The 27,637-nt window shown below is 54.4% G+C and overlaps 8 protein-coding genes across 8 annotated transcripts; 4 read left to right on the top strand and 4 right to left on the bottom strand.

Annotated features, from left to right (window-relative positions):
* Nucleotides 1–5,924: 5,924 nt before the first annotated feature.
* Nucleotides 5,925–6,724, top strand: JN550_001581 (uncharacterized protein; the record flags this gene model as incomplete). Its single annotated transcript, XM_049312780.1, has 3 exons — nt 5,925–6,093; nt 6,165–6,397; nt 6,449–6,724. 3 exons carry the CDS (start codon nt 5,925–5,927, stop codon nt 6,722–6,724), a joined length of 678 nt encoding a protein of 225 aa, XP_049176432.1.
* Nucleotides 6,725–7,515: 791 nt separating this feature from the next.
* JN550_001582 (uncharacterized protein) lies at nt 7,516–8,370 on the bottom strand (the record flags this gene model as incomplete). Its single annotated transcript, XM_049312782.1, has 1 exon — nt 7,516–8,370. One exon carries the CDS (start codon nt 8,368–8,370, stop codon nt 7,516–7,518), a length of 855 nt encoding a protein of 284 aa, XP_049176433.1.
* A 1,618-nt stretch (nt 8,371–9,988) lies between these two features.
* Nucleotides 9,989–11,119, top strand: JN550_001583 (uncharacterized protein; the record flags this gene model as incomplete). The annotated part of the gene is made up of 1 exon (XM_049312783.1): nt 9,989–11,119. One exon carries the CDS (start codon nt 9,989–9,991, stop codon nt 11,117–11,119), a length of 1,131 nt encoding a protein of 376 aa, XP_049176434.1.
* A 581-nt stretch (nt 11,120–11,700) lies between these two features.
* On the bottom strand, nt 11,701–12,858 carry JN550_001584 (uncharacterized protein; the record flags this gene model as incomplete). The annotated part of the gene is made up of 1 exon (XM_049312784.1): nt 11,701–12,858. One exon carries the CDS (start codon nt 12,856–12,858, stop codon nt 11,701–11,703), a length of 1,158 nt encoding a protein of 385 aa, XP_049176435.1.
* A 6,799-nt stretch (nt 12,859–19,657) lies between these two features.
* JN550_001585 (uncharacterized protein) lies at nt 19,658–21,447 on the bottom strand (the record flags this gene model as incomplete). Its single annotated transcript, XM_049312785.1, has 3 exons — nt 19,658–20,773; nt 20,938–21,099; nt 21,265–21,447. The coding sequence occupies 3 exons, from the start codon at nt 21,445–21,447 to the stop codon at nt 19,658–19,660; spliced, it is 1,461 nt and encodes a 486-aa protein (XP_049176436.1).
* A 661-nt stretch (nt 21,448–22,108) lies between these two features.
* On the top strand, nt 22,109–23,920 carry JN550_001586 (uncharacterized protein; the record flags this gene model as incomplete). Its single annotated transcript, XM_049312786.1, has 3 exons — nt 22,109–22,508; nt 22,638–23,661; nt 23,731–23,920. The coding sequence occupies 3 exons, from the start codon at nt 22,109–22,111 to the stop codon at nt 23,918–23,920; spliced, it is 1,614 nt and encodes a 537-aa protein (XP_049176437.1).
* A 448-nt stretch (nt 23,921–24,368) lies between these two features.
* Nucleotides 24,369–25,364, bottom strand: JN550_001587 (uncharacterized protein; the record flags this gene model as incomplete). The annotated part of the gene is made up of 1 exon (XM_049312787.1): nt 24,369–25,364. One exon carries the CDS (start codon nt 25,362–25,364, stop codon nt 24,369–24,371), a length of 996 nt encoding a protein of 331 aa, XP_049176438.1.
* A 791-nt stretch (nt 25,365–26,155) lies between these two features.
* Nucleotides 26,156–26,955, top strand: JN550_001588 (uncharacterized protein; the record flags this gene model as incomplete). Its single annotated transcript, XM_049312788.1, has 3 exons — nt 26,156–26,176; nt 26,420–26,498; nt 26,591–26,955. 3 exons carry the CDS (start codon nt 26,156–26,158, stop codon nt 26,953–26,955), a joined length of 465 nt encoding a protein of 154 aa, XP_049176439.1.
* Between the last annotated feature and the right edge of the window lie 682 nt (nt 26,956–27,637).

Below are 27,637 nucleotides of genomic sequence, written 5' to 3' on the forward strand. Positions count from 1 at the left end.
CGAACGAGCAAACGAACGAACAGCGACGCTCATCTACTATGGTCCTATGGTACTATGGTACTATGGTACTCGTTCTCTCGTGAACCGGCACCAGCAACGTGCCAGCACCACCAGCAGATGGATGATGTCCTCTTGCTCATCAATCAGCGCCGACCAGGGGACCCGCGCAAGGGGGGGGTGGCCGGGGTGGGGATTGAGTGCCTGCGTCCGGCCTATCACAGCGCCTCGAGCGGCCCTAGCCTTGACAAAGTAGGGAAGGTGCTCTGCCACCGAACCGAGCGACAGGGTGAAGAATGTGGATGCAACTTCGTGGCCAGCAAGCCGTCCGCACTAGCAGCGCCGAGTCTCCCCAGCGCGCACAGGCAAACCCAGGCAGCTGTCGGGGGGGCGAAGGGCACGGGGGACTCTGCAGTGGTCGAAACGGAGAGACAGGGTCCCCGAGGTCAAGTGCATCCTCCACACACTCACACTCTCACTCACCCACATGCAGCTACAGTACCTTGGCTCCTCTGTACGTACTATGCCGCATAGTAGAAGCAACGGCCTCGACGCACCGTGGTCTCCTCCCCACCCCCCCATGGTCAAGGCATGGCATGGCATGGCTTGTCATGTCGCTGCGGATTGCTGAATGGCACCGCCCGAGTTGTGACCAACAAGGACACATAAGCGAAACCTATTTGGGCCGAAAGATTATATCCAATGAGTATACCAAACAACTCGCTTCATGACTCTACCGACCACCTCGTCCTGTCTGAACCAACGCGCGGGAGGTTGAACACGTCTTCCACGCCGTTGGCGGTAAGGTTTCTCCCCAGCGTTCGAGTCGTTTGAGGATGACTCGAGATGGAGGGGGTTGCTTGGAGCTGCACTCCACGCTCGCTGTCGGAACCCGAGGAGCCTTGGGCAGGAAACTGGCAGCCGACGGCCCAGGTCCTGGCGGCACAGCGCACGCATCGTTCACACAGCAGATTGCCGCAGTGTGACCACGGTTGTCTGGGCTCCTGAGAGGACTCTGCATTCTGAGTTTGCCCTGGGATAGTGACACGTCTTTCTCTTTCACCCATCGCGAAACTATTGCCGTTTCCCCTGTCGTTTGAGCTGATCTCCGCCATCTGCACGCTATGAGGACGTGCATCCCGTCACAGCTTCCAGCAGCAGCCATGGCCAACGGGGGGTCGGTACCTACCGTTTCTCCGCCGCTTAGCCCGCTTGCTTTTTGGCGAGATGAAGATTCCCACGGCCCGCACTGTCGAGAAACCCAGCACAAGGAGCAAAGAGCTGTCTCGACTCAGGGACGCACAGTGTCTGCTGATGGCCCAAGAGCCAGACACACAATGGCCGTAGCCCCACGATGTCGTCGGGGGTTGAGGAACGCCATGCATGCTGGCATGGATGCATAGGCAAACTAATTGACACTACTATAAGTCGGTGGGGCACTACTTTTCGCCCATGCGTGGGTAGGATGAGAGGCGCCCAGCGCAAGTTGCAATCCCAGGTTCCAAGCTGACAAGCATCAATCATAGCGCTGACGGGAGCCGGAAGAGGCAAGAAGCTCTTGATGCGGGCGTGCATGCATTCGGGGAACCTGGACGGAATACTCCCTCACCTCTTGGGTGATTCAACCCCCAAAGAGTGAGACCTGTCGTAGGCTTTCCGCCTCTGACAGCTGGGATCGGCGGAGCGTTCGCTTGCGACGAGAGGCACATGTGCACATGGCACATGGTAAGCAGGCTTGCTTCTGCGCGTAAAGCTTCCGGCACTGGTCCGCAGAAGGATTGAGCAATAGAAGGCTGAGGTCCAAGCAGGGGTTCGGCATCTTGCGCCAGTGTGGATGGTACTCCAAGGATGTGGTTGGAGGTTGGTCGGAGGGGTTCATCAGACTTTGAGGTTCTGGTCCAATATCACCTGCTGCAAAACGCACGGCTCGGAGTCTATGGCCCCCCGGAGCCACCAAACTGCAGCCGCAGTCGCCAGGTTGGCCCGGCCGTTTGAAAATAGCGCCATCTGCTTTTCTGGGCCAGGCAAGCCGGCTCGACAAGCAAGACAGTCTCTCATCTTCAGCAACTCGTGCGAAGACTATGAACACACCGGACACCACACAGCCATCCAACAAATGGCTCACGTCCTGGCTCATGGGCGAACCAACTCCCGGACGTTCCAATCCGTGGCTGGAATAGCAATGCTACGCGGCGAGACATTCGGAGGAGGATCATCCTATTGGGCAGTTGTCAATAGTGACGCTGCGGCGCTTGAGCTAAGGCGTTGGCAGATCGTCAACTGTCGATATGAAGCCCTGCAAGAAGCCCTGTCTACGATGCCTGCCTTGCATGGCGGAAGAATGGTACCCAGTCTGCCAGCATTGCGGATGGCCCCTGCCAGGCTCTACGATGCAACGCATGTTCAACCGGCTAGTTGAGAGAGACAGAGAGATTTCGTCTGGCCTTGTGATCTACCCTCAAGATTATTGAAGGGCCTTCCTCCACATGGGCCAAATGCACTGACCAGGGGCTCAAGATTAGGTCCGCCGCCATGGGGCGCGCGCCAGTATCGACAGGGGACGGAGGAAAAGCGGGGTGCGTAGCCAAGCGGGCGTCGAAGCGTGTGAGGGCTCTCGTCGAATGAGAGAAGACCTGATTGCCGAGAAGAGCAAAAAAGCTACCCTCGTCCCCTGGACACGGGTCGAGTTCGTGGATGAGGGGTTGGGAAGATTGACAGGCTGGACGTTGCTGGAGCTGTACGAAAGCGGGTTCGCCCCTCGATGGTGCTGCGCCTAACCCATCCTGCCCACCCTCGAAGGGGCTTGCTCCGTCGAATCATCGATTGAGCCACGAAATTGGGTGCAGCAATCTCAACGAGTCGGCCGCGCCTGAGAAAACAACCGCCCACTGTTCCGATCTCGTGGGTCCGTCACCGGGAGAAGAATTCAGAAATCATTGTGGAGTGGGTTGGGAAGGCGATGCCTGCTATTGCTTTCTTTGGATTTGCTGCCTATCCCTGAATATTCCTCTCCATGCACATAGGTGATACGATGCAGTAGCTGCAACTGGAAAGGAAGGAGTTGAACGAAGTGCTTTTTGGGGTTGGGTTGGCGGAAGTCACTATAACGCGTTGCCGGCAGAGATCCCGTCGCCGGCATAGATCAGGCCTCAACGACCCTGACGGACAAGGTGCAAGTACTTGATCCTAGCCAGATCACATGTGTGCAAAGCATCAATATTCACCAGAGAAATACAAATTAGTCAGATCCAGTGACAGCAAACGGCTCTGCCGTGTGGCGTCATACGCATCACGACACATACCGTCCTACCTACCTAGGCAGTTGACTAATAAGTCGTTGAGCAACTCCGCCGTTATTGGCTACATGTCTGAAAGGCATAGCTTCGGGCAACGAAGGTAGGTGAAGCCAAGACGTCAAGCAGTATTGGAGACATCAACGCGGTGTTGATGTTGCAGACCGCTAGTGCGCACCCAGCACTGGCAAACCCCATATCTCCTTAGACCTTGGTGAACAGATGCATGTCTTGAGATCATGTTCAGTGATCCGCCGACATGAAGAGACACGATACTCAAGGTCTCCTTAGTCCACGGGCCTACACCAGCCCTATTGCCGAATGGGTGTCGAGGACCACAAAGACATACATACATCAAACAGGTGATAGCTCGATGCTCCATTAGCCTTACCGTGGTTGACGGTGATACCAGAAGGCAACATTTTGTCGTCCTCTGATCCGACTAGAAACAAGCACGGCTAATTCCCTCGTCTGCGTCGAAAGTGCAAGTCACCAAGGCAATCCTACGCGATTCCGGCCTGTCTCTTATCTCGATCGCCTGAGGAGCACGCACTGCCGAGAATCTCCCACGAGGTGGCGCCGTGGCGCCCTGTTTGGCCATGCCGTAGCTTGAACTCTAGAAGCCATAATCGAAGCGCGGCGTGATGGGGATAGTCATCACGAATCACGTAGTCACTCGTGCTCCCACGCGGGTGCCCCAGGTCTCACCACGGCGGTTGTACATTGCACAGTACCGAGGCTCTGGAATGCTGCTGCAATGTGTCTTTGGCTCATCTCCCGATCGTATGCGCCTAACCGTCCTTGTTCGATTAGGGCTTCCGCTTTGTCCTTGTCCTGACTGGTGTTCACGTTTCACGCATGTTCAAGCAATCGAGGCAAGTACCCGTCGGCACTACGCTGCAGATGATAACAATCGCAAACAAGGTCTTTCAAATATAGCTTTGGAAATGTTTGGGGGGGATGGGGGTGATGAGCAAGCGTCGACCTTGATTGATGTATGAATCAAATTCGACGTCTACCCAAGGCCAGTCAAGGAAAGACTGAACCGGGGAAAGCCCGACTGCAGAGGCGTCACATACCTACTGTCCTGCATCAGCCCAGATGAGGCTCAACTCGGCACTACTTTCTTCATAGGATACAGCCATACACATTCCTCAAGTAGTCTAGCACATTTCCGCCAGACTGCAATCACTGAAATTGTTGCTATTTTAGCCGTGTATCCTTGCCGCACTGCGTGATGATCTCCGACATCCCATCTTTTATATTGCGGGTGATGTGCTGCAGAGACGGCAATGCGCATGGGTTCGTGTTTTAGTCCACGTAGTTCTCGCATCCTCGAATGCCGAATACCAAGAGTTTGGTTGAAGCCACTACTCTACCCAAGGAGGTGAGAACAACATTTGATGACATTTGCTTGTCTATAAGCTCCGCGACACACACAATTCGATGGAAACCTGACCGTTCAAGGACGACAGACGATGAATGTCCACGCCCAGCCGTTACCCGGACTCTAACCTGGCCCACTACTTGGCAACTCTTTTCACTGGAGCCGATGAGGCTCAGCATTGGGAGCATGTTGCGAGACAAGCCCACGCCAGAAGCTGCCCACGGCGGCTTGTGGGGGCCTCACAGAGAGACATCACGGACTCTGACAAGATAACCCATTAAGCCAGAAGGGCTGTAAGAGCCTCAAACCAAAATCATTCGATTCTGCTCGCCCAGCAAGGGGTGGCCCTGGGCGTGCCGATTGATTGGCTGTCCGGGCGCTATGCTGGGCTGCACGGCGCCAATGACGGCACGTGCGCGCGCGCAGGACGACGTCGCTTTGCCTCAGACCTGGCGAAGTCGAGTCCCCTTACAAGCGCTGAAACACCATGCGTCGGGGATCGCACATCCTCACCACCCTCGACCGCGCGCTGAAGCGGTGTCGCATCACGGCAGGTGGAGCCCGCGGCCGTTTCTGCTGTGTTTCTTGCCGGCCCAGTCAGGCCACAATCTGGACAGTATGGCTTGCGTGCGTGTCTCCAATCGATCCTGCCCTCTCCGTGCCTGGATCCCACCTGTCTCTTGTGCCTCTTGTGCCTCTTGTGCCCCCGCCGTTCGACCTCGTCCGTCGTACGTGATTAGGTAGCGTCGTAGTAGGAAACGTCAGTCTGGTCGCGGATTCGTAGGCCTGGCGCTTGTGTCTGTGTCGTACTGGGACCCCCCATCCACTGCCCCCCCTCGTGCATCATCTCTGTCCTCACTGCCCTCTCTCCATAATCATAACCTTCGTTTCACGCCCACTGCTCTTTTACACTTACCTTTCGGCTTTTTTCGGTCGAGGCGTGGGTTGTCAGTTCCTGGTGTTCGTTGACACGTCGATCGATTTCGACATTCCATTCATTCCTTTCCTTCTCTTCCACGTCCCAGCGGGTCTCCATGCCTGTGATATCTCCGACTACGCCTTTCCCGTAAACCTTTTCAGTATCGCCTAGTTGACGCCGGTCGTCGCATCATTTCGCCACTTCGTTGCATAGAGGGAGGACAGCTTCAGGGAAAGAGGTCGGCAGACCCAAGAGGTGGACTTTACCGAGTAGCCAAGTACTTCGAGACCAACCACCTCGGGGCCAACTGGCTACTCGATAAGCAAAGATGGTGAATAAGGTTCAGCTGGCCTTTGTGGCCATTGATGGATTGTTCGCGGTGATGGGTGCTATCATGCTGGGTTTCTCCGTCGTGGTCATCAACACTTGCTTCAACCCGCCGAACGAGGGAGAGGAGGCCGCCCGAGATCTACTATACCAGAGGTTCCCACTGACAGGTAGGTTGCGCCGCCAAGCATGGTTTTGCTTGGGACCCAAATCTCGCGCCGTGTCTGACGCTTTTCTCTAGCTGGTATCGCCAACGGCGCCTTGACATTGTTCATCTTCCTGGTGACCATTCCGGCACTGTTGACCCCGAGTCGAGGATGGTTGAAGTTTGCGGCATATCTCGTGGTGGTGGACGCGCTTTTCACTTTGATCATTGGACTGGACTTGTGGATCATCACGTTGAAGACGAAGCAAGAGTTCTTCGATATCTGGATGTCGCAGCCCGCTAGGGTTCAGGATCTCCTCCAGACCAAGGTAAGCCATTCGCCGTTGGTCCTTAGGTCGTGTTGCTAACACGGGTGTCAGTTCCAATGCTGTGGATATATCAACAGCACGACTCCTGCTTTCGTCACAGACGCTACCTGCCCGAGTCCGGCAGCCGCTGCTCTCATCAAGGGCTGTGCCGCACCATTGATATCGTTCACGAACGTCTTCGTCGACAATATCTTCACGGCGGCGTTCGGTATGGTTGGCGTTGATGTTGCTCTGATCATGGCCCTCGCCTGTCTCTCCAAGGATCGCAAGGAGCGCGAACGATTCCGATACATCGACCAGAAGAACGGTACCAAGGGGGGCTTCTAGGCCTGACCCCTCAGAACTCTGCTCTCTGTTGAATCGCCTGGGCGATATTTGACCGATACAGTACCGCCTCGCCATGCATTTGGCATAATATCACGAATGGCGGTTCAATTATACCAAATTTTTGAATATGTGGGGGTTAGAGACTCTTGCTTTTATCCGACGACTGAGACGGCCATGACCATCAAGGGGGTTGAAGGGACGAGATTGCGCAGCTGAGACCTCCAATGCCAGAATCGCTGCTGTGCACAACCCGACAAGCGCGTACCCTGATTTCCTCGAGATGGCAAGCTTCCAATGGCCTGAATGGAGGCGGAACCTAATATCAATTTGGGGCATTTGGTCCCCTTTTTTTTGCTTTGAAAGTATTCGCTTCTTACTCATTTGATGGATGTCGAGTGTATGACAGGGAGTCTAGTAGAAAGAATTATAGAGGAACAGTACAACATCAATCTACAAAAATGCTTTTAAAGCACCAGGACCTCTCAAGTGACTTGAAATATAGGAAACGCACTGGGGCGGGATGCCTCCGGTACGATACCAGAGAGATCACAGGTACTACAATGCAGATGTCTGGAACTCACGAGATGGAAGCTGGATAGCCCAAAGATCATATAAGACTCTCGCAGTAGAGCGCCTTACATTTGCTTAAACCCCTAGTTATCTGTCCCTCGCTGCTGTGGTAGGTCTTCCGTGCAGTTCTATAACGCCTATAGTCGACACGTTGCGGGTACAATTCCAAGCCCGGCAGAATATTGCAGACTCTTGTTCCTAGTTCTCAAACGCTTCGCTCATCAGGGCATGATCTCGCTGCCGTTCCAGTCCCAGATCCGGCCCCTGTGCTCCTGCTCTCTCGAGCAGACGACCTCGCACATCTTCTCGGCGGCGAACTCGGGGCTGAACAGCTTCTCCTCCTTCACGTTGGCCCAGAACTCCTGGCTCAGCCCCGTCTTGACTGTGCCCGGGTGGTACGCGACGGCCATGGCCTTGGCCCCGCTGCGGTTCTGCAGGTGCAGGTCGAACGTCCGCGTCAGCGAGTTGACCGCCGCCTTGGACGCCCGGTAGCTGTACCACCCGCCCAGCCGGTTGTCTGACACGGAGCCCACGCGCGCCGACATGTTGAGCCACGTCGCGTGCCGCGGCAGCGGCAGGAGCTTCCCCGGGCCTCCGCTGTCCGATCCACCGCCCCCAGGGATGGCCAACTCGTCCCGTTTCCGAGGCAGAAGCTCCCCAAAGTGCTTCATCAGCAGCAGCGGCCCCAGAGTGTTGACGTGGAACGTTTTCTCCGCGTCGGCAGCATCCACCTGCGCCGGGCTCTTCTCCGGGTGCAGGATCCCCGGCATCGCAAAACCTAGGTGCAGGTGGTGCGTCCGCGGCGGGAAGAGCTCCGCAGCATGCTCCGCAGCCTCTCGGATGCTGCCCTCGTCCGTCACATCCAGCGGGAACACGACAAGCCGAGAGGCCTGGTCCTCCTTGTCCTGGTGGTGCAGTGTTGGCAGTTGCTCCAGCAGCGAGGCCTTGGTTGCCGAGGTGTCCCGTGACCGGCACGTCGCTACGATGGGGAGCGTTGTCCTCTGGAGGAGATGCCGCGTCAGGGCATAGCCTATGCCCCGGCTGGACGGCGAGACCAGGATCCAGGGCTTCGACATGGAGGTGGATGAGATGAGAGTTGAAGCTGGTTGGTGGGATGGGGAGCTACGCGAATAGTTGACGCTGATTGGCTGATCAGCCAGGATTGGTCCGCGAACCCGACAGGGTGGTTGCTTATGCACGGCTGTCTAACACAGGCAGAGGACGAATTCCAGATAGTAGTATTTACGTTGTCCAAAGCGTACCAATCTTGAAAGTGTGCATGTGGTGCAATTTCGACCATAGCGAAGTTCAAGTTCAGACAATGGGATCGACTTTGGGCTGTGGGGCGTGATGATTCATGGAAACGCCAAGCTGAAGCCAAAGCTGTGATGGCCATTAAGACGGTATCAACCAGAGATCACCATCCCACTGCGATACCACGCAAAGTGCCAAACTTCTCGTATTTTTTAACTGTATTGATGCAAAACATCAAGAGAAATAATTGCAAGCAGCGCAGTCTCTGGCCGCCCAGCAGACTTATTGAGGTCACCTAGGCATCATGATTGTCACAGAGTGTCATACCTGTTTGTGATATCAGAGGATGGGCAATTGCTGGATCTACAACTTGCTCATATTTATATCCAAAGCCTGGCGCCTGGGACAAGAATTCAGCCCATCTATCCATCTTCAAGTTCATAAGCTTTTGCTTCACAAACCAGGGGCGTATCAAATTAGCAATGCCGACCTAGTAATCATGCAATGGTAAAACTTCCTTCATGAGACTCGCATACCGCTGCATGTGCCAGTGAACGTGAATTTTCTTAAAAATCGTATCAAGCATCGACATCCGGCTATTACATTGTCTCGTTGCGTTCGTGAACCAATGTTACTGCATCCTAATAGATATGATATTGATTTCACCATGTGATAAAGTTCAGAGCATTTCCAAACGCGTGTGCTCCAGCAGTTTAAGCCTTGTGGATGATTCTACCGAAGAAGGCATATGTAAACCCTGCGCTCCAGATGTGTGGAAAGATCACCACTGGACCTCCCTCACTCCTAATTGCTCATTATTCATCTGTAAACGATCAGATGAAGTGATTGTCAGTCGCTCGAATTAGAACATGGAGCAAAAAGTCAATGCGAAGTGAACGGGTTAGACACCTTCAACTGCCTCAACCTCCTTCCTGATCCATCGTCCCTAACAGATTTCATCGTGGGAATTGGGCAGCTTCGAGGCCATGGGGTTCTGATCGCCCTTGTGCGTGCAGCTCATTCATCAGAAGCCACTTGCAAACAAAACCGGCCAGGTCATCGAGGCTATCCTTTCAGAATTGAGAAACGCGATCGCATATCTCTGCAAGACCACTTCTCTTCATCAGATCCGTCACTCAAATAGCTCTTCCGGTTCTTGTTTGCCACCTTCTTTGCGTCACCTATGGTGATTTTGAAGCTTCCATCCTTGCTCCGCACCTCATCTCCGACTTTTGATGTGAGGTGAAATCCCCCGGGGTTCTACGCGCTGCACACTTCACCAGGAGCATTACCAAAAGCACTTCTGTGCTTGAGTACCAACTTGTTCCAGGAACCTTGAGTAATCACCTGCAAGCACCTCAACGAATACCTCCAAAGCCTTCATTCACTTTTACTGACGCTTTCCAGCGTGAAGAATACCTTGAAGCGCGATCGTTCGCCATGTCTCAAGAACGTGAGAACTGCGGCACAAATGGCCTCCTTCATGATGATGGTGAAGACCAAGCATGTCACTTCACCATATTTTCATTCCTCCCCACCGAGTTGCAGTTGAAGATTTGGCGAGAAACTTGGGAGGAGCGCGTTGTTACCATCTCAAGAAAATACCATGGACCCAACGTCAGCGTCACAGCCGACGCGACGGAAGAACAGCTGAAGGGGCGTCACTCGCGAGCAATTCGCGAGCAAGAACCTTTCGCGGACGGTGATAAGCTCCTGATCAATACCACGACATGTTCTAGAGCCACTCTATCTGTCACGCTATGGGTCAGCCGACAGTCTCGTTTGGAGACGCTGAGGCACTATGAGCTCTGCATGGGCTTACCCGGTGGTACGACAACCGTGTACTTCAACTTCTCACTGGATACTCTCCGTTTTCCGTACTCTCCTTTAGTCCCAGGCTCCGTGCAGCCTCGAGATCTCGCACGCGTGCAGAAACTGGCAATACCGGAACGTTGCCCATACACCAGCGATTTCGCGCAAGTTGTCGAGAAGCAACGAAAGCTCCTAGAGCAGGACTCTGATGTGGCCAAAGAGAACTTCCAACAGATTGGGGCTCGATCCTTCCGTGTACTTAACACAGTTGTGCCAAGTCTACGCGAGATCTGGCTGGATCACTTCTACGAGTCTCGCCGACAAACAATGCGCGCACTCATGGGCGAATTCACAAGGAGCCAATTTATTGACGGAATTCCTGCAGCCCGTATACCTGCAAACGGTGCATGCTTCTTCGAGAACCAGCCTTTCGAGCAAGAGCGACGTCTCGTTGTGCTCATGAAGACTTATGGTCGAGTTCCCGATCTGGTGAATATAGATCTAGAGTTTGTGGAACAGCACACCTTGATGAGTACGGTCATTTCAAAATCTGCCATTGGCTCTGCTACCGCCAACCGCAAAGAGGTGGAGGCTAAAGTGAGTATTCACAGCTGGGTTCTCAAGGTCGCGGGAGCGGAAATTGATCAAGTTCTGAGTTCTGAGCATCACTTTGCAGCGGTCTGTAATCTTGATTATCTGCTGATTGGTTTCGGTTCTCACTTTAAAGCAACGGAAGAGGTTATATACAGCATTCCATGAGGCTGGACTCCAGGAAGGGCGGCGAACAAGCAAAGCATTGGAGCTGAATGTGATGCGCTAGCAACAGCATAGATAGCTTGGCGGGCGACATGTCAAGCGGAGCTTAGGAACATTCCATCCCTAATTCTTGTAGACAATCTTCTCCTATGATTATGTGTCAACGTGCCCGCTGCCCAATCTTAAGGCAGCCTCGTAGACCTTGGCCCGAGGAATTCTCACCGCATCATCACATCCATATGACTAGTCAGCGGAGAAAAGAGGTCACTTTATATCTAAGACAACGTGATGGTACACGCTCAATGTGATCTTAGTCTATCCGGTCTCGGTGAAGTCGCACCTTGATGACGGACAGAGAAATCAAGACCATTGGTCGCAAATTACTGGCACGGAATGCTAACGGGATAATATCATCTGGGAGAGTGCGCTTATTCGTTCTCTTATTTACGTTGTGCTCTTAGCTGCCTATCCAAAAGGAGTAGGTTAAAAGAATATACATGAAACTCTATGAAGGAAATCTTCGGTCTAAATCAAGGACGACTTAATGGACCCAAGAGCGCCTTGAATCGAGGGTATTCCGTTACTTAAGGAAGTCTTCTAGCCTGTCTGGCCTTTCTCTTCTTGCTTTTGCATGGCTTCGCAGAGCTGCTGCTGGCGGGTGCTGTGGACGACGATGAAGCAGCCGAAGGGAGTGCACTTGTTGTCACTGGCAATGTCTCTGTAGTTACTGCGCTGGCGGCCGCGGAAGAGGTGACTTGAGTGGCAATAGAGGTGGGAGAAGCAACGGCGGTGGTTACGGCAGACTCAACAGCGCTAGAAGTACTGACAGCAGCTGAGGCGGTCGCCTTGGTTGAAGTGACCAAGGTCGTTGGGTTGCTTGCGACACTGCTTGCAGCGACCGTCGAAGTAGCCGCAACGGTGGATGACGGAGCAGCGCCAGAATTGCCAGAACCGGAGCTGCCAGAGAAAGTGGTTGTCAAGTCGCCGCTCTCAATGTAGACTCCGGAAAAGAAGAAGTCCTCGTCCGAGTCAGTATATCCATCACGGGGAAGCTCCAAGGCACCCAAGTGCCAATCAGCACCGTTGCTGGACACGCTGGCCGAGACTGGAGCGACGACCTGGGTCAAGGCGTCTGAGCCGGTCGAGTGCCAGAAACCGACGGTGTTGGCATCGAAGTTGATCTCATAGGCAATGTTGTGCCACACATCCGCCTCCCAGGTGACGTTCCACTGGCTCTGGCTGTTGGCAAACCACCTCAGCGAGGCATCGGAGTCTCCAGAAGCACCGCTAAGCCAGCCAGCCTTCAGCTCGGTGAAGTGGCTCTCGAAGAACGCGATCTGGTGTTCGCGGTTGACAGAGGGGGCATTGGTGTCGCTGCGCTTGATGCTGAAGTGGTAGTAGAGGGTGCCCGAACTGATGGCAGCAGTATCTTTCGTCTGGGGGATCAGCTCGGTTCGACGCATCGTCTGGCCGTTCCAGTATGCGGTATCAGTGAGGGAGATCTTGACGCCGAGGCCCGAGCCATCGGCCGGATTGGCGTACTCGGCGCCGATGTTCACATATTCAGCGACGTCTCCCGTGCCGTGGATGTAGTACTGGTAGGCGCCAACCTGGTTGGACCAGCTCCACTTGCTCAGGTCTGAGGCACTAGTATCGGTGAACCGGCCGTCCCAGACAACGGTGCCGGCAGAAGCAGCCTTTGCCAAGATGGCTGCAGCGGAAACTTGGGAAGAGAACTTCATGTTGGTAGTTTGAGAGAGACCTTGCTCTTAGAAAGAATGACAAAAGACGAGTCAATCGTCGGAAAAAGAATGTATGAATGGAGAACGAAAGAATATATCGCGAGACACAACAAGTGACAAGAAGTGGGAGCCCATCTGGACAAGATAGCTTGGGGAGTCCATCCTTTTGATGCGGCTCTACCACCCCTGCTGCATCGTCACGCCCTTAATATCGCCGCATTTCCAGGACGTGGAATCATCTCATCGTACCGTGGCTCCGTTTCAAACAAAGGCGATGGTCCTGCTCAATGACTGGAGGAATTGCACAAACGGTGGGTGTTGTTTGATTTAGATTGGAGATCTAGCTATTTTAGGGGTGCTGCGGGTATACTCATTGCGCTAGGCGTTGGCATTTTGACCAATCGGAGTTGAAGGCAACTTCAGACGACGGGGGGAGCTAGGGGTGGCTCACCCACGAGGTCGGTACGCAGTACAAAGTACAACGCCCGCTGTGCGTAGACACGCGCCAAGGCCTTTTAACTTTGGAAGCACCTAGGGACGCATGCTTGTGGCTAATTAGAGCGCAATCGCACGCTTCTCCCGCGCCAGATGCATGAACGGCTTGCGGCCCTGACTCCAGCACGGTCTTCAAATTCGCAGTGATATTTCGTCTAGGCATAGGTGGGGAGTAGTTACCAACGGGACAGCCTACTATGAATTATGTTCACTCAAGTTTGCGTAGAGCGCATCTCGACAGCAAATTATCCAAAATGACTTTCTAGGTAAAGGATTTGAGAGTCATATTAATAGCTTACTAAACGTCGCTATATACTCTGCAGCGTAAAGTTCCGCCTCTGCTTGATTTGCTTTTGGAACAGAAGTACCCCGGTTGTTAAAGTGGCTGTCTTGTCGCGGTACAGTACGACTCCTAATTTCCATTGATGCAGAGAAGATAATGCAGCTGGACGGCGTCCCAAATGTATCGTCGGACTGAAACCAAACACCTAAACATTCTCTAAAGTTTGTAAACAACCAAGATAGTTCTTGACTACTACATCATTAAATCGAATCCTTTGACTGGAAAACAATACGATTCGTAGCCATGATGTTTCAAAAAAAAAAAAAAAAAAAAAAAAAAAAAAAAAAAAAAAAAAAAAGAATGGAATTCTCTTACTTGCTTTATGACAATTCAGGTGCTATCAACTGGATTGCTTCAAAGTTGCACGGTGGTTTCATCGATATCGTGCAACTTGTGGTATTGAAAGCAACCCATAAGCTGAAGCAGAAACCTCGGTTGGTTGTAGTCGCGGCCAGGGCGATTGAAATCGGTTCGCATTGCTCTGAGTCCGTGCGGAACGTGAGTGAGTGTAAGCCAAGTATGTAATTCAAAGTGAGAGCAATCCGATGAGCAGCGACGTTAAGCCAACTGCAATTGCCACCACTGCTTCAGTGGATAGCGATTGGGTCGATGCCATGACAACACTTGTTCGAAGCGGCGAAGACGGAATGCAGAGTTTTATTCAAACTATACGTCAGTTGAAGGACGGTTAGCTAGGGCCGGGGAAATCGTGCTCAGCCTGGAAGATCCATACCACAAGGCAGAGGTGGTCTTCGTCGTTTTTGCTCCAATATCAACGATAAGCGCAGTCACATGGCTATATGTTCACCAGTATATCTTCACCCCCATCACTGTACCTTAAGAACAGATCATGTTCTCTTGATGGAGAGGTGGTAAATGGTTTCTAAAAGTGCAACGCGTGTACCAAGTCGTTTTGATGAACTGTAGACTGTCTTGACCATGGCAGTATATGCATCCAGCAATGTGGGATAATTGCTTAGATACTGTTCCTATACCGATTTTCTGCACTTTCAACCTGGGACTATATCAAAAAGTTTACGCATAAGCGTTCAGCTTTGACAATCGCGGGGCTCTCGGGACACACACGGTTACAAATTGATCTTGATTCGACGGCCTTTCGAAGCTTAGAATACTACTTAAGAGCTTCTAAAAATGGAAATATACTCTTGACAGCTCAGTCGTACATAAGCCAATTCTGAATGAACCATTTTGTGAGGATATTAACTGATTATATCAAGACGAATTCAAATGAGTCTTATCATCTACATCGATGAAGGCTGTAACTATTTCGTGACGGGCTGGGGGTCTGCGTGGCATTCACATGTGGAGCTACTACATTTGGGAGCCACCGGTAACAATTCATATTTATTTCAAAATGTCTGGCACGGACAGTTGGACAGCAAGAACTCACGAGGGATTCTTGATCAGACGTCACCAAAGCCCAAGGTGTCGGAAGAAAGTATTCGATTCTGTTCTGAAATAGCAGCGACATGAATAAATATGGCCCCACTACATTCATTTACACCGCTCAGTCAATGTTTTCTGACTGGGCATCGAATCATTTTTGTATTCAACTGGTAGTGAATGCCTAACTGTTTTAACTCGCCAATGCCTAACTAACAGGAAATAATGCCTCGTACCCGAAGCAGAGCGATCCCGAAACCGATGGTGTAATGAGCGTGGGTTCACTGAAAGTGGCAAGTTGTGTATGCATTCGATGCGGTGGAGAGCTAAGTCTTGCTTTGCAGCAACCCATGACCGATAGAGATTATAGTGCTAGGAAATCCTATTTCTCCTGGACTAATCCAGATAAAACGACGACCGCACAGGCAATGAATGTGTGTACCCGCAAACATCTCTATCATGAGCTTGTTTTAAACTCTTTGCGCCAACATTGGTTGCAACGTTCATGATTCGGGTCATGAACTGTGTAGGTGTCGATGTTGTAGTCGTAAGGGGCGAGACATTGGCAGACTACCCAGTCCTTGATAGTGGTACCTGGCATGATGGGAATAGCTTTCTTCAAGTCTGTCGTGTGGTTCGGTCGCAAAGCGTGATATAATAGCGGCATATTGCGATCTCGTGACAGTCGCGCAAAATGACAGGCTTTGTTTCTGGTCAGAGGCTGATGTTACCTAGTTGCATATGGAAATCATGTAGCTGAGGCTGTTGTGAGCATATAAGTACTGTTCTACCTCTCCAAAGCTAGACGGATACATTCCTTTGTCAACAAGCATGAATAGTCTGCTGAGAACCCTCATGACCATGGTGTTGAGCTTCATTATGGTGGCGAACTACATGATGGACAACTTATGGGCATTTTCAAAGCTATGTTTCGAGGCGTGATCATGGCAGCTGGGGATAGTACTGACCGCTCGGCTCTAATGAGCCATTTCAGTACATGTTTTCAGGAGTTTCGACTTGGATGCAAGCGCTTCTCTGGTGGCGCATGGTCGAGCAGCTCATGCCGTAGTCTCCAACACAAAGACAGGAAGCCCGCTGATTGTTACCAGTGACGACTGCAAGTCTCGCCTGCGTTAATGAGATCCGTCAAATGTGGGCTTGTTGGACTGATTCCGGAAGAGGCAATGCAGTCACGTGGTTAGTACATACAACGAACAGCCCGGTGTGGGATGCTCTACCATATCATGCTCGTGAGTTGTTGTCGGAGACGCACGCAAGGTGCCTGAGTGGGCAATGGAGGCCAGGAGCAAGGACATACAGATATGAGGCTACTGAAAGCTTCGCGACGGCATCGACATTGAACAGAACACATGTGTTTCGTAGTTGTTCACCGCGATGGGGGAGTACATGTGGTTTGAACAAATGTAACTGGTAGAGAATGAAGCCCTTGCAACGTGATCCGGTTTTTTACCGAGCCCATAAGCGATGTGCTAACCTACTCGCACTCCCACGCCCGGGGGTCACTGTCTATCAACAGTCGCGGTCTTGGGTATTACAAGCGTGCTACAGGCCAATATCTTCATGTTCGCAACCCGACTTCAGGGAGATGCGTCGACCCAGAACCGAGCCTGGCCATGCTCCCCCAAATTGTGTAGATGTTCATTCCTTCGTCGTTCAATAGAGGTATTGGACGAACCATGGATGTTGTTAATTTAGGCTGAGGATCTAGCTACTTCAGGTGTGGCGCGGGTACACTCATTGCACTAATTCAAGCGTTGAGAATTAACTTAAGTGGAGTTAAAGGCAACTTCAGACGGTAGCTAGGCGGGTCAGCCGAGAGCTCGGAATCTGATTACAGTGTTGAGATATGATTTGCATCATGCGTGGTCTCGATTTAAATAAGCACAAGGACTTAACAAAGTTGCTGTCCCTTCCAGTACTCGATTCGCAAAGGGAACATTTGCAGGAAAGCTCACGAAAATTTGGGTGTTAGGCCAGGGCCTCCTATCACGGAGCACCCTTTCAAGTCTCCAATCAAGTCTACCCATGGTAATCCCCCAGCATTTAGCTACAAACAGAGTGGACTGACAATTATCATGCTGTAATGTACAACAGCATCGCTGATGGGGCCTCGATTGTGCTTGGTCTTCTCGAGGTTTTAAGATCTCTGAGCGGCAACACTGTTACCGCTGATCAATACGTATATGCAAAAGGGCCCGGCGTTGTGACGAAGAGCTCTGCGCAGGTAAAATCAATTGATTGTAATGCTGTGCTGCTCAGTTCAATTGGACGTTGGTCCAACAAAAGGGCCCTAAGCATCTCTGATAGATCTAAAAAGGTCGTGGTTTATAGTCTGCAGTGCCCCCCCTTGAATGTATCCAATTTCCTCTACCAACTGACTTCGTTACCAGAAGTAAATGTGCCGGCCATTACAAAAGGTCCTATAAGTCGTTAGGAGATACTTTTTCTTTAATGAGTACATGGCAAGGTCAAGACAATGAGAAGTCTTACGTCTTTTGATGAACCCAAATACGGTACGGGATGAAGATCTGAAGGTCGTACCGCGAAGCCATCGGTGACACGCAACCTGCGGTCTTGAAAGTAGATCATACGCGAGTATGACGCCTCCATTGATGGCGGTTGGGGCCAAGGAGGTCGTGCTTGTGAGATGCGCGAATGGGTGAATGCCAAGCAAGTGATCCAGAGAGAGAGTAGCCCGATGATCAGTGACGCCAAGCCGATTGTGATGGCTACTATGGCTTCAGTGGACAGCGGCTTGGTGACTGACATGACAGGAGGTACTCGAAGTAAAGTAGCAAAATGTAAAGAATGCTTCAAAACACAGGAGGTAATGGGAAGGCGATGATATCCAAAACTTGAGACATACGGATACAAAATAACTTAAGGTGTTGACGAAGTGGAGTATATATATATAGATGGAGAAGAGTGCAACTGAAAAACTCAGGTTTCGAGGCTGAATATACTTGCACCACTCCCCTGCCTCTTCCAGTCAGTCCTTAAGTGGCCGAGCTCGTATGGTGCCGCCCCGGGTCATGAATTGGACACACACATATCGGACTGAGTGGCGTGGGACGGCGTACTCTCATTGGCGGTGCCATTCAGGACGGCATAATCCTCAGCTAACGCTACACGTGCTCTTCCCACTCCCACTTGATCCATCACGCCTCCAAGGCCTGGTACTCTTGCGCACTTCGGTGTAATGGTGTGCAGGGGATGCATACACCCACCCAAAGACCAGCGCTGATGTATCGTATGCCGTCTATGCAGGGCGACCTCTCCTTGGCCCGTGCTCGATGTTAAGGCAGAGAAGGCTCTTGATGCCATCCAATCGGCGGTGGAGCTTCATTTTCTTTGTCTCACAAAACCGAGGGGGCTGTGCAGCCGATAGCGCGTCGCGCGGGTTGGTTCCTACCTAGGGAGTACGACATGCAATACTACCTAGTTATGCAGGCCTTGCGACGATTTCGGTGCTGACGCTAACATCCTACTGTTCTGTGATGGGTCCGGGCCCAAGTCGGCTTGAGAGTCATGATGTAGATGTAGCACGTGCAAACGTCAATTTCACCCATGAGAGAGTTTGTGGCCCTATGTCTATGGTTGATTTGTTTCGAGCTAATCAACACTGTGTACTACGCTTCTCATCTTTGTCTAGAGGAGGCTTTCGTACTATTTCCCACCCCACTATTGTCTTAGTATTACCGGCATATGCACTGTTGACAGTATAGTGACCCATGTCTCCACTGTCCCCGTGCATCAGGTGATACAGGGAGTGGTACCAACAGCGAAAGGATCTCCTGCTTAATGGGGCAGAGGTCGAAGGTAGGCATCTGTAATATTTTGTTGTAGCAAGGTTTATAATGATGAGGTTACCGTTAAAGCGATATATCGGGCTCTATGAGAAGTATAAGGTTTGATGTAGCAATATCATTCTAAAGCAGGTTGAACAACACGAGGCCTGGGGTCCCTCTTGTTGGAGGCCGCTGCCTTGGGTATAACAGGAGGCTTGCGGGTCGGTGTTGTCTTGTTTGCAGCCTGTAATTTCTCGCAGGTGGACCGATTCAGGACGGATCCTGATTAACTTAGGTCGCGACGAAGCAGATAGTGGGTGAATCCTTCAGTGATCAAGAGGAGACAAAGGAATGGCAACCATATAAACCATCACCAGAGGGGTATAGCCAACGGTCACAGACTAGTAATAAATGTCAAACAAAATGGTCATTAGTATATTCTATACCCGACGTCTTGCAACGCCCACACCCGCGAAGAAGCGCTCGAACTTTTGCCCCTTTCTCTCGAAGGCCTCTCCCCTAGATGATACAGAATCCAGTCCAGTGTCACGTTTCCGTCGCCCTCAAAGTTCAAGTTCCAGGCTCAATAAGCAGAGCCCCACGACCCTCCTCACGAGAACTCCATGCTTAACACGCGAACACACACATGCAAAGACGAATGCCGACTCCCATTGTCCTGTGATCCCGGTCCTTCTAACCGTTCTATATTATTGGCTCTCCTTGCTGCCTTTTCCTGTCTCCCACCCCCTTATAGGGCGACGTCCTGGAAACTGGCCCCATCGCCCGGCGACGGCGCCGGCTGCTTCTCGTCTACGCCGCCGTCCTCGTCGTCGCCTTCCGTGCCATCCTCCTTGCCTGACGCCGCGGCCTGCCCCGGCCGTAGGGCGACCTTCTGGGTGTCTTTGTCCTCCAGCCTCATCTTCTGCTCCGCGTCCGCCGATTTGGCCTTTTCCTCGGCCTTTTCGCTATCTGCCGCGCCGCCGTCTTCGTTGTCGTCACTGTCGTCATCATCGTCGTCACTGCTCTCCTCTGCCTCCTTCTTTTCCTCCGTGGCTGCCGCGCCATTCCCGTTCTCCGCCGGCGGATCAGGGGGGAGGGACTTGGTCTGCTGCTGATCCGGTACCTGTGCCGATGCCTTGGGTGTCGTCTCCTCCGACTCCGGGGGCCCGGGCCTCAGCGCGTCGAGGTAGAACTTGGTGACGCCGAGGATGCGGCCGTTGGTCTCGCAGGCCTCGACCCACTCGGGGCGTACGACGGGGATGTTCATCTCGACGGCCTTCTCCCAGGCCATGCCGCGGCCCTCGGTGGTGACGAAGTGGGTGGTGTCGATGCGGACGCCGTCGACGATCTTGGCGCCGATGCGCTCTACGGCCTTGGCCAGGCCGTCCCGCTGGCCGGCGGGCAGGATGCCGGTGGTGATGGTGATGCCGCTCAGGTCGGTCATCTTGTGGGTGCGGACGACGACCTGGGGGCTGGCCATGGTGCCGGCGCTGGTGCGCAGCACGAGGTGGAAGGCGTACTCGGTGTCGACGGCCAGGCCCGAGATCTTGGTGCTGTGCATGTGCAGGGGCCGGGGGATGTTGCCGGCCTTCTGGCCGTTGCGGTACAGGCTCAGCGAGATCAGGTCGGCCGTGGCCAGCTCGATGGGGTCCCACTCGAGCACGACCGACGTCTGCGTGGCGTTGCGGCAGCGCAGCACGGGGGCGACGGGCTCCGAGGCGCCGAAGGCGTTGAAGATCTGGTCCTGCAGGGCGGCGAAGCGCTGGTCGGCCGTCTCTTCCGAGCCATGGTTGCGCGAGACGGTGATGTCGACTATGGAGCCCGAGGTGATGTTGGGCGGCAGCAGGATGGAGGGGAACTCGATCTGGAGGGGGAAGCCAGGTTAGCGGTCGGCACAATTGGCTCGAGGAGAGACCCGTGTAGGCGGCATGGGGCGAGAAGGAAGCCAGGGAGCCATGGCGAGGGTTTGCGACGAGGTTTCGAGGGGCGAGGTGGTGAGGATTCAGGAGCTCGGGAGAGGACACATACCAGGCGTTTGTCTGGCGTCAGGAGCACGGTGACGCCAGCGTCGACCTTGCCGACGGTGAGGGAAACTAGCATGCTGGCGTTCGCAGCGTAGGTCGAGGCGAGATCAGGCTCGGCGTGATGGGGTGCTGGGTGTTTTCCGGTGAGCGGGCTGGTCGAGTCGAGCTGGGGAGTTATACAGGATCAATGGCACGAAGTTGCGACGGTGGTTGCTTGCTTGCCTGCTTGCTGGTTGCGTGGTTGGTCAGGGTGTGCGCCGCTGGGCTGGCGGGCAGACAGGGGGCGGCCTGTGGTGTCGATCATTTCGAGCTTGGACGTCTGATAACTAACTTGCACAGTATGTGACTTGCCAGCCGTTCGTCCCTGTGCATGCACAGCAGCAATGCGAGTCTCATCAAAACACCTCCCTGCAAGCCCCAAAGCCACAGCGACTTTGAATTGACGATGCCAATGGACGACGCCAAACGGCTCATGAGGCGCAAAGCGTATGCACATGCGCAGCAAGAAGCGCATCTGTTACAAACTATTCCGATGCTGTGTTCCACTAGACCAAGATACAGATTGGGAAAGGAGGCTGTTCAAGGTTGGGATATCAGCCCACCGTCGTCCCGGCCCCGAGAGAGAAAGCACGCAACATTGTGACTATAGTTGTGAGTATACGTGTAAGTGGAGATACCTGACAAACAAGATACCTTGCAAATTATACAGTTATGGAAACAATAACCAAGTTGCATACAGAGCACTCTCCGTACTACCTACTACCTACATCACAGCATGATCCATTCAATGATGTCGGGAAATCCCGGTCCGATCTGGGACGGCTCCAGCACCCACACGGAGCCCACACAGAGCCCACACAGCGGTTCCTGTGGTGTGTAGGCACTAGCGACAGTGCCGACGTCCACGGTCCAGGGGGTGGAGGGAGCTTCCCTCCCAAGCCGAGAAGCTGGGCTGTCTCAGCGAGATTTATTTTGGTTCCGGGTCGGAGCGAGGTTTTATCTCTCTGCGCCATCGCGAGACGGAAACTTAGGCCTCAGCAAAAACCACCTGGTACGGACTTGCACCTTCATCTACTAGACCGTCTACTTACCAATTGGCTTCCTGCCAGGCTGCATAAGACTCACCCACGAGGTCCTTTTTAGGAAAGCGTCTCCTGTGTCCAAGGTTGCCCATCATGCTTCGATCGGTACGAGCTACTGCCGGCCTGCTGCCGAGGAGGACAGCTCCGAGAGTCGCCCTGGCTTGCACATGCAATTACTCCTCATCTGCGGCCTCGCCCGCCGCCTCGCCATATACTCCCTTCTCCAAGCCCGCCGCGCTGCCCTCCACCTACGCCCTCCGCGCCCAGAGAAACTTCCACGCAACCTCGTTAAGGATGGGCAACACCAGGACCGAGAGCGACGCCTTTGGCGAGATCCAGGTCCCCGCCGACAAGTACTGGGGCGCCCAGACGGAGCGCTCCCTCGAGAACTTCAAGATCAACCAGCCCCAGGACCGCATGCCCCCGCCCATCGTCAAGGCCTTCGGTATCCTGAAGGGCGCCGCTGCCACCGTCAACATGCGCTATGGCCTCGGTACGGACAAAATACCCTTCTCCCCACATGCACCACTTATACAATACACCACCACCCGCAAAAGCCAAAGAAAGTGAGAGAGAGTGAGAGAGAGCTCATGAACTGACACCTTCTTCTCCCCATGCGCAGATGAGAAGATCGGCCAGGCTATCCAGCAGGCCGCCAAGGAGGTCGCCGACCTCAAGCTGCTCGACCACTTCCCCCTCGTCGTCTGGCAGACGGGCTCCGGCACCCAGTCCAACATGAACGCCAACGAGGTCATCTCCAACCGCGCCATCGAGATCCTCGGCGGCACCATGGGCAGCAAGAAGCCCGTCCACCCCAACGACCACGTCAACCGCTCCGCCTCGTCCAACGACACCTTCCCCACCGTCATGCACATCGCCGCCGTGCTCGAGTTCGAGGACAGCCTCCTGCCCGCCATCCGCTCCCTCCGCGACGCCCTCCAGAAGAAGGTCGACGACTTCGAGGCCAAGAAGATCATCAAGATCGGCCGCACCCACCTGCAGGACGCCACCCCCCTGACCCTGGCCCAGGAGTTCTCGGGCTACGTCGCCCAGCTGGACATGGGCATCAAGCGCGTCGAGAGCTCGCTGCCCGACCTGCGCCTGCTGGCCCAGGGCGGCACCGCCGTCGGCACCGGCATCAACACCTTCCAGGGCTTCGCCGAGGGCATCGCCGAGGAGGTCAGCAAGATGACCGGCAAGGAGTTCTCGACGGCCCCCAACAAGTTCGAGGCCCTCGCCGCCCACGACGCCATCGTCCAGGCCCACGGCTCGCTCAACACCCTGGCCGCCTCGCTCACCAAGATCGCCCAGGACATCCGCTACCTCGGCAGCGGCCCCCGCTGCGGCCTCGGCGAGCTGAACCTGCCCGAGAACGAGCCCGGCTCCTCCATCATGCCCGGCAAGGTCAACCCCACCCAGTGCGAGGCCCTGACCATGGTCTGCGCCCAGGTCATGGGCAACCACGTCGCCACCACCATCGGCGGCATGAACGGCCAGTTCGAGCTCAACGTCTACAAGCCCCTGGTCATCCGCAACCTGCTGCACAGCAGTCGCCTGCTGGCCGACGGCATGACGTCCTTTGAGAAGAACCTCGTGGCCGGCCTGCAGGCCAACGAGGAGAAGATTGCCAACATCATGAAGGAGTCGTAAGTCTACCAGACAGATACTAAAATCCCCTACGCCAATACATGTATATACTGACTTTCGCTATCTAGCCTCATGCTGGTCACCTGCCTGAACCCCAAGATCGGCTACGACATGGCGAGCAAGGTCGCCAAGAACGCCCACAAGAAGGGCCTCACCCTCAAGGAGAGCGCCATGGAGCTGAACGCCCTCAGCGAGGCCGACTTTGACAGCCTCGTCAAGCCCGAGCTCATGGTTGGCCCGTCGGCCTACAAGGGCTAATTGTTTCAGCCTCGTCGTGTTGCCCCCGGATGAAAGTTGCCAACTGCGAGTCGGGATGACTTTGCAGATGTCGTGGCAGTGTAAATTCAGATACTTCTACAACCTTGTGGCGGCGATTCAGGGGAGAAGCTCTTGGTCGCTGGTCCAGCATGCTAGAGTGTATACAGTGTACCTACAATAGGCAGTTCAAAGAAATAAAAAAAGAATGATATCTACCTCTAGTCCCGATATCTGTTCTACTCCGGTCTGGTTTCAGAAAGCTGTCGAGCTTGGCGCTCCGTCAGTGAGTGTTTACGCCGAGGGAAGGTCGCATAATAGCGAGTTTTGTAGTCTGTATTTATGCTGACTCGACACACGCGATTACATGGCTGACTGACCGGCCACTTAAGGTATATCCATATTGTACATAGTATTCATTGTTTTTACACGCCACTCTGGAAGGTCCGCATTATTTGGCCCGATCTTTGGTTCCGCGCAAAATACTCCTCGAACCAGATGGCGGCCTGCCCGCGCTGCGGTTGGGTTGAGCGCTGTCCCGATGGCCATCTCGGGGGGCAGCCTTCTCGTTTCGCGCTTTCGAAGACCGATATTGCCCTCTCTCGGACCACTCGTCGGACGACATCCGCGGACTTCCTAGGCCTGCAGCACCTAGTGCTCTGCGTGCCTGTGGCATTTTCGTAGCTCCTTGGGCGTGGCGAGGCGCCGCCCGCTGCTGCGCTTGAAGATTGGCGATGGCGGCCTGGACGACGGCCACGCCGATGGGCGCGATCTCGGCCTCGAACTTCTTCTGGCAGAGGATGACGGGGTGGGCGCAGGTGACGCGCAGGGTGCCGTAGATATCGGGCTGCGCCGCGGGCCCGCGGCCGTCCAGGGCGCGGCCGTCGCGGTCGTAGCCGGCGGCCTCGAGGGCCAGGCGCACGGCGCGGCTCAGCAGGCGCTCGGCCGTGTTGATGACGAAGGGCGTGCCGTCGCCGAAGGCGTTGACGGACCACCAGAGCGGGGCCGTCTGGTGCGCGGCCGCGAACCGGTCCACGACCGACTGCGCGAACGGGTGCACCACGTCGTCCAGGTACTTGACGGCGCGCAGGTCGACGCAGTGCTGAGCGCTGGCGAACGCCGCCACGTTGCACGGGTTCGGCTTGAGGTCCACCCCGTGCAGCCGCTTCACGTGGGCCGGCAGGCCCAGGCCGAGCCGCAGGAGCTGCGCTTTCGGGCCCGGCGCCGCATCTCTGGGTGGTTTGGCAGCCGCGGCGGTGGACGGCAGGATACGCTCAGGCACGAGGCCGCGGTGCGGTCGGGGCTCGGGCCGTGGCTTCTTGCTTCTCAGGTCGGTCCATGAGCGCCGCGTCGCCGGATGGAGCTGAGCTGGGCGGAGGGCGAGGCGCGGTGCTGCAGGCGACACTCCCAGGCGAGGTAGGAGCCCGGACGGCAGGGCTCTGGTCATGGCCTCGAATGGGGCCGGTCTATGACTGGGCGGCCAGAGAGCTCATGGCGCCCGGGGCACGGGAACGGCGGGTCTGCTCGGGGAGGGAGAGCAGACGGGGACGCGGGAAGGGCAGCCGGAGGAAGTGGTGACGCAAGGCTGACCAGAAGCTGGAGGGTTGAATGAGCTGTATGGAAGCTGTACCTAGTTATCTCCGGAGGACTGGACATGCAATACTTCGGTAGTCCATACTAAACTCCAACGACAAGGAGGTACCTGCGCCAAAGCTGTCCAGGGCCTGAACAGGGATGGCTCCAATCCAGGACGGGAGTGCCATCGCCGCCGTTGGACTGACTTGACTGACTGACTGACTGACTTGGGAGCGAGAAAAGTGCGACAAAGCGGGCGCTAAGCCTCAAAGCAGGAGCCCGAGTCGCCCCCACTATTACTCATACTGACTGCAGCAAAGCACAAAGAGCCCGAGTTAACTTCAGAGGGGCAGTGGGTGGCTCATGGTGGTGGTAGTGGTGGTGGGCTGTGGGTGTGCGCCCAATGTTTGCCGCTTGATTTGCTGCGGCGCTCTGGTCTGCTCTGGTCTGCTGTGGTCTGCTCATAGGTAGTTAAGCCCATCCGCCCATCCACTCATCCACTCATCCACCCATCCACTCCCTCGTCGTCACCGCACAACCGCATTCCCCCCAAAGCATCTCTCACCACAACCCACGCCCTAAAAAAAAACATCGCTGTCTTGACAGTTTCACGACTGCCACCGTCTACACCTCGACACACAGCGACTCAACACAACCGCCAAGATGCCCAAGAACAAGGGAAAGGTCAGTCACTCCCAATTCAAAACACTCGAACCCACGCGCGCTGCCCGCACCATTCTGTTTTCCACGACCCCGCCATAATCCCTCCCTCCCTCTCTCTCTCTGTGTGTCCCACCCCTCCTACGGTAGTCCGTTTGTGGGTGGTGGGAGATAGACCAGCGAAACAGAGAAACCCCGTGGCAACGCCCTCAAAGAAAATAGCACCTCACAGAAGAACCAATATACTGACATGCATCGCCACAACAGGGAGGAAAGAACAGGCGTAGGGGTAAGAACGAGAACGACAACGAGAAGCGTGAACTCACCTTCAAGGAGGAGGGTCAAGGTACGTCGACTAATCCATCCACCCATCCGTCCATCCAACCTCCACCACAGAGTTAGAGCAGAGGTGATTAACGCGAGTGCCACTCCTTCCAGAATATGCCCAGGTCGTCAAGATGCTCGGCAACGGCCGCCTAGAGACGCTGTGCTTCGACGGCACCAAGCGCCTGGGCCACATCCGCGGCAAGCTGCGCAAGAAGGTCTGGATCAACCAGGGCGACATCATCCTGCTGTCGCTGCGCGACTACCAGGACGAGAAGGGCGACGTCATCCTCAAGTACACGGCCGACGAGGCCCGCTCCCTCAAGGCCTACGGCGAGCTGCCCGAGTCGGCCAAGATCAACGAGACCGACACCTACGGCCCTAACGAGGACGGCGAGTGCAACTTCGAGTTCGACGAGGACCGCGACTCGGACAGCGACGACGCCGCCGGCAAGGAGATCGAGATCGACGACATCTAAGATCGCCACCTGCGCGCGCGGCGGCCGCCGCCGCACCACCGGGGGTTATTCCTCGGGAACGAACAACAGAGCATCGTCCACCCGGGCCCGTCTTGTCCTCCTCTCATTCCTCCATCAACTTTCCTGCCTCCCCCTTTCTGTGCGTGGGTGTGTGCTCGGCATGTCTATTTTCTTCTTCCCTTTCGTGGCCGCAGAAAACGGAACGGACATGGCGCACACCCAGCACAACCGGCAGAGATGGGAAAAACGGGACGCCCCGGGGAAGGCTGTCTTCTCTCTCAAACCAGGCCCAATCAACCTTCCCAAAAAATTATTATTGACGGCCTGGTTCCGCGACAGTTGGACAATGTGGTGGAGCGAGGCCATGGTGGGAGAGACGTCATGGCTTTTTCTGGTTCTTCTTAGGTACCTTTCGGCTGGTAATGAATACACTTTGCATCCTTATACACTTTCGCACATGGAATTTGCCGACTTGACGAATGAATGATCGAATGCAGTGACTTGATAAATCAGACTTATATCTATGTGCTCATACCTGCAGTGCAGTGTCAACATACCTTTTCTCGCCATTGTGACATCATCTCTGAATAGCCTCCAGCAACAGAATGTGAACTTCAATCAGAAAAAACTACCTCTAGAAACATGGTCTCCATTTCCAAGTCTAGACTTGTATAATATGCAC

Source organism: Neoarthrinium moseri (genome assembly GCF_022829205.1).
Source record: "Neoarthrinium moseri strain CBS 164.80 chromosome Unknown scaffold3_Wmoseri_CBS_16480, whole genome shotgun sequence".
Lineage (NCBI taxonomy): Eukaryota > Fungi > Ascomycota > Sordariomycetes > Amphisphaeriales > Apiosporaceae > Neoarthrinium > Neoarthrinium moseri.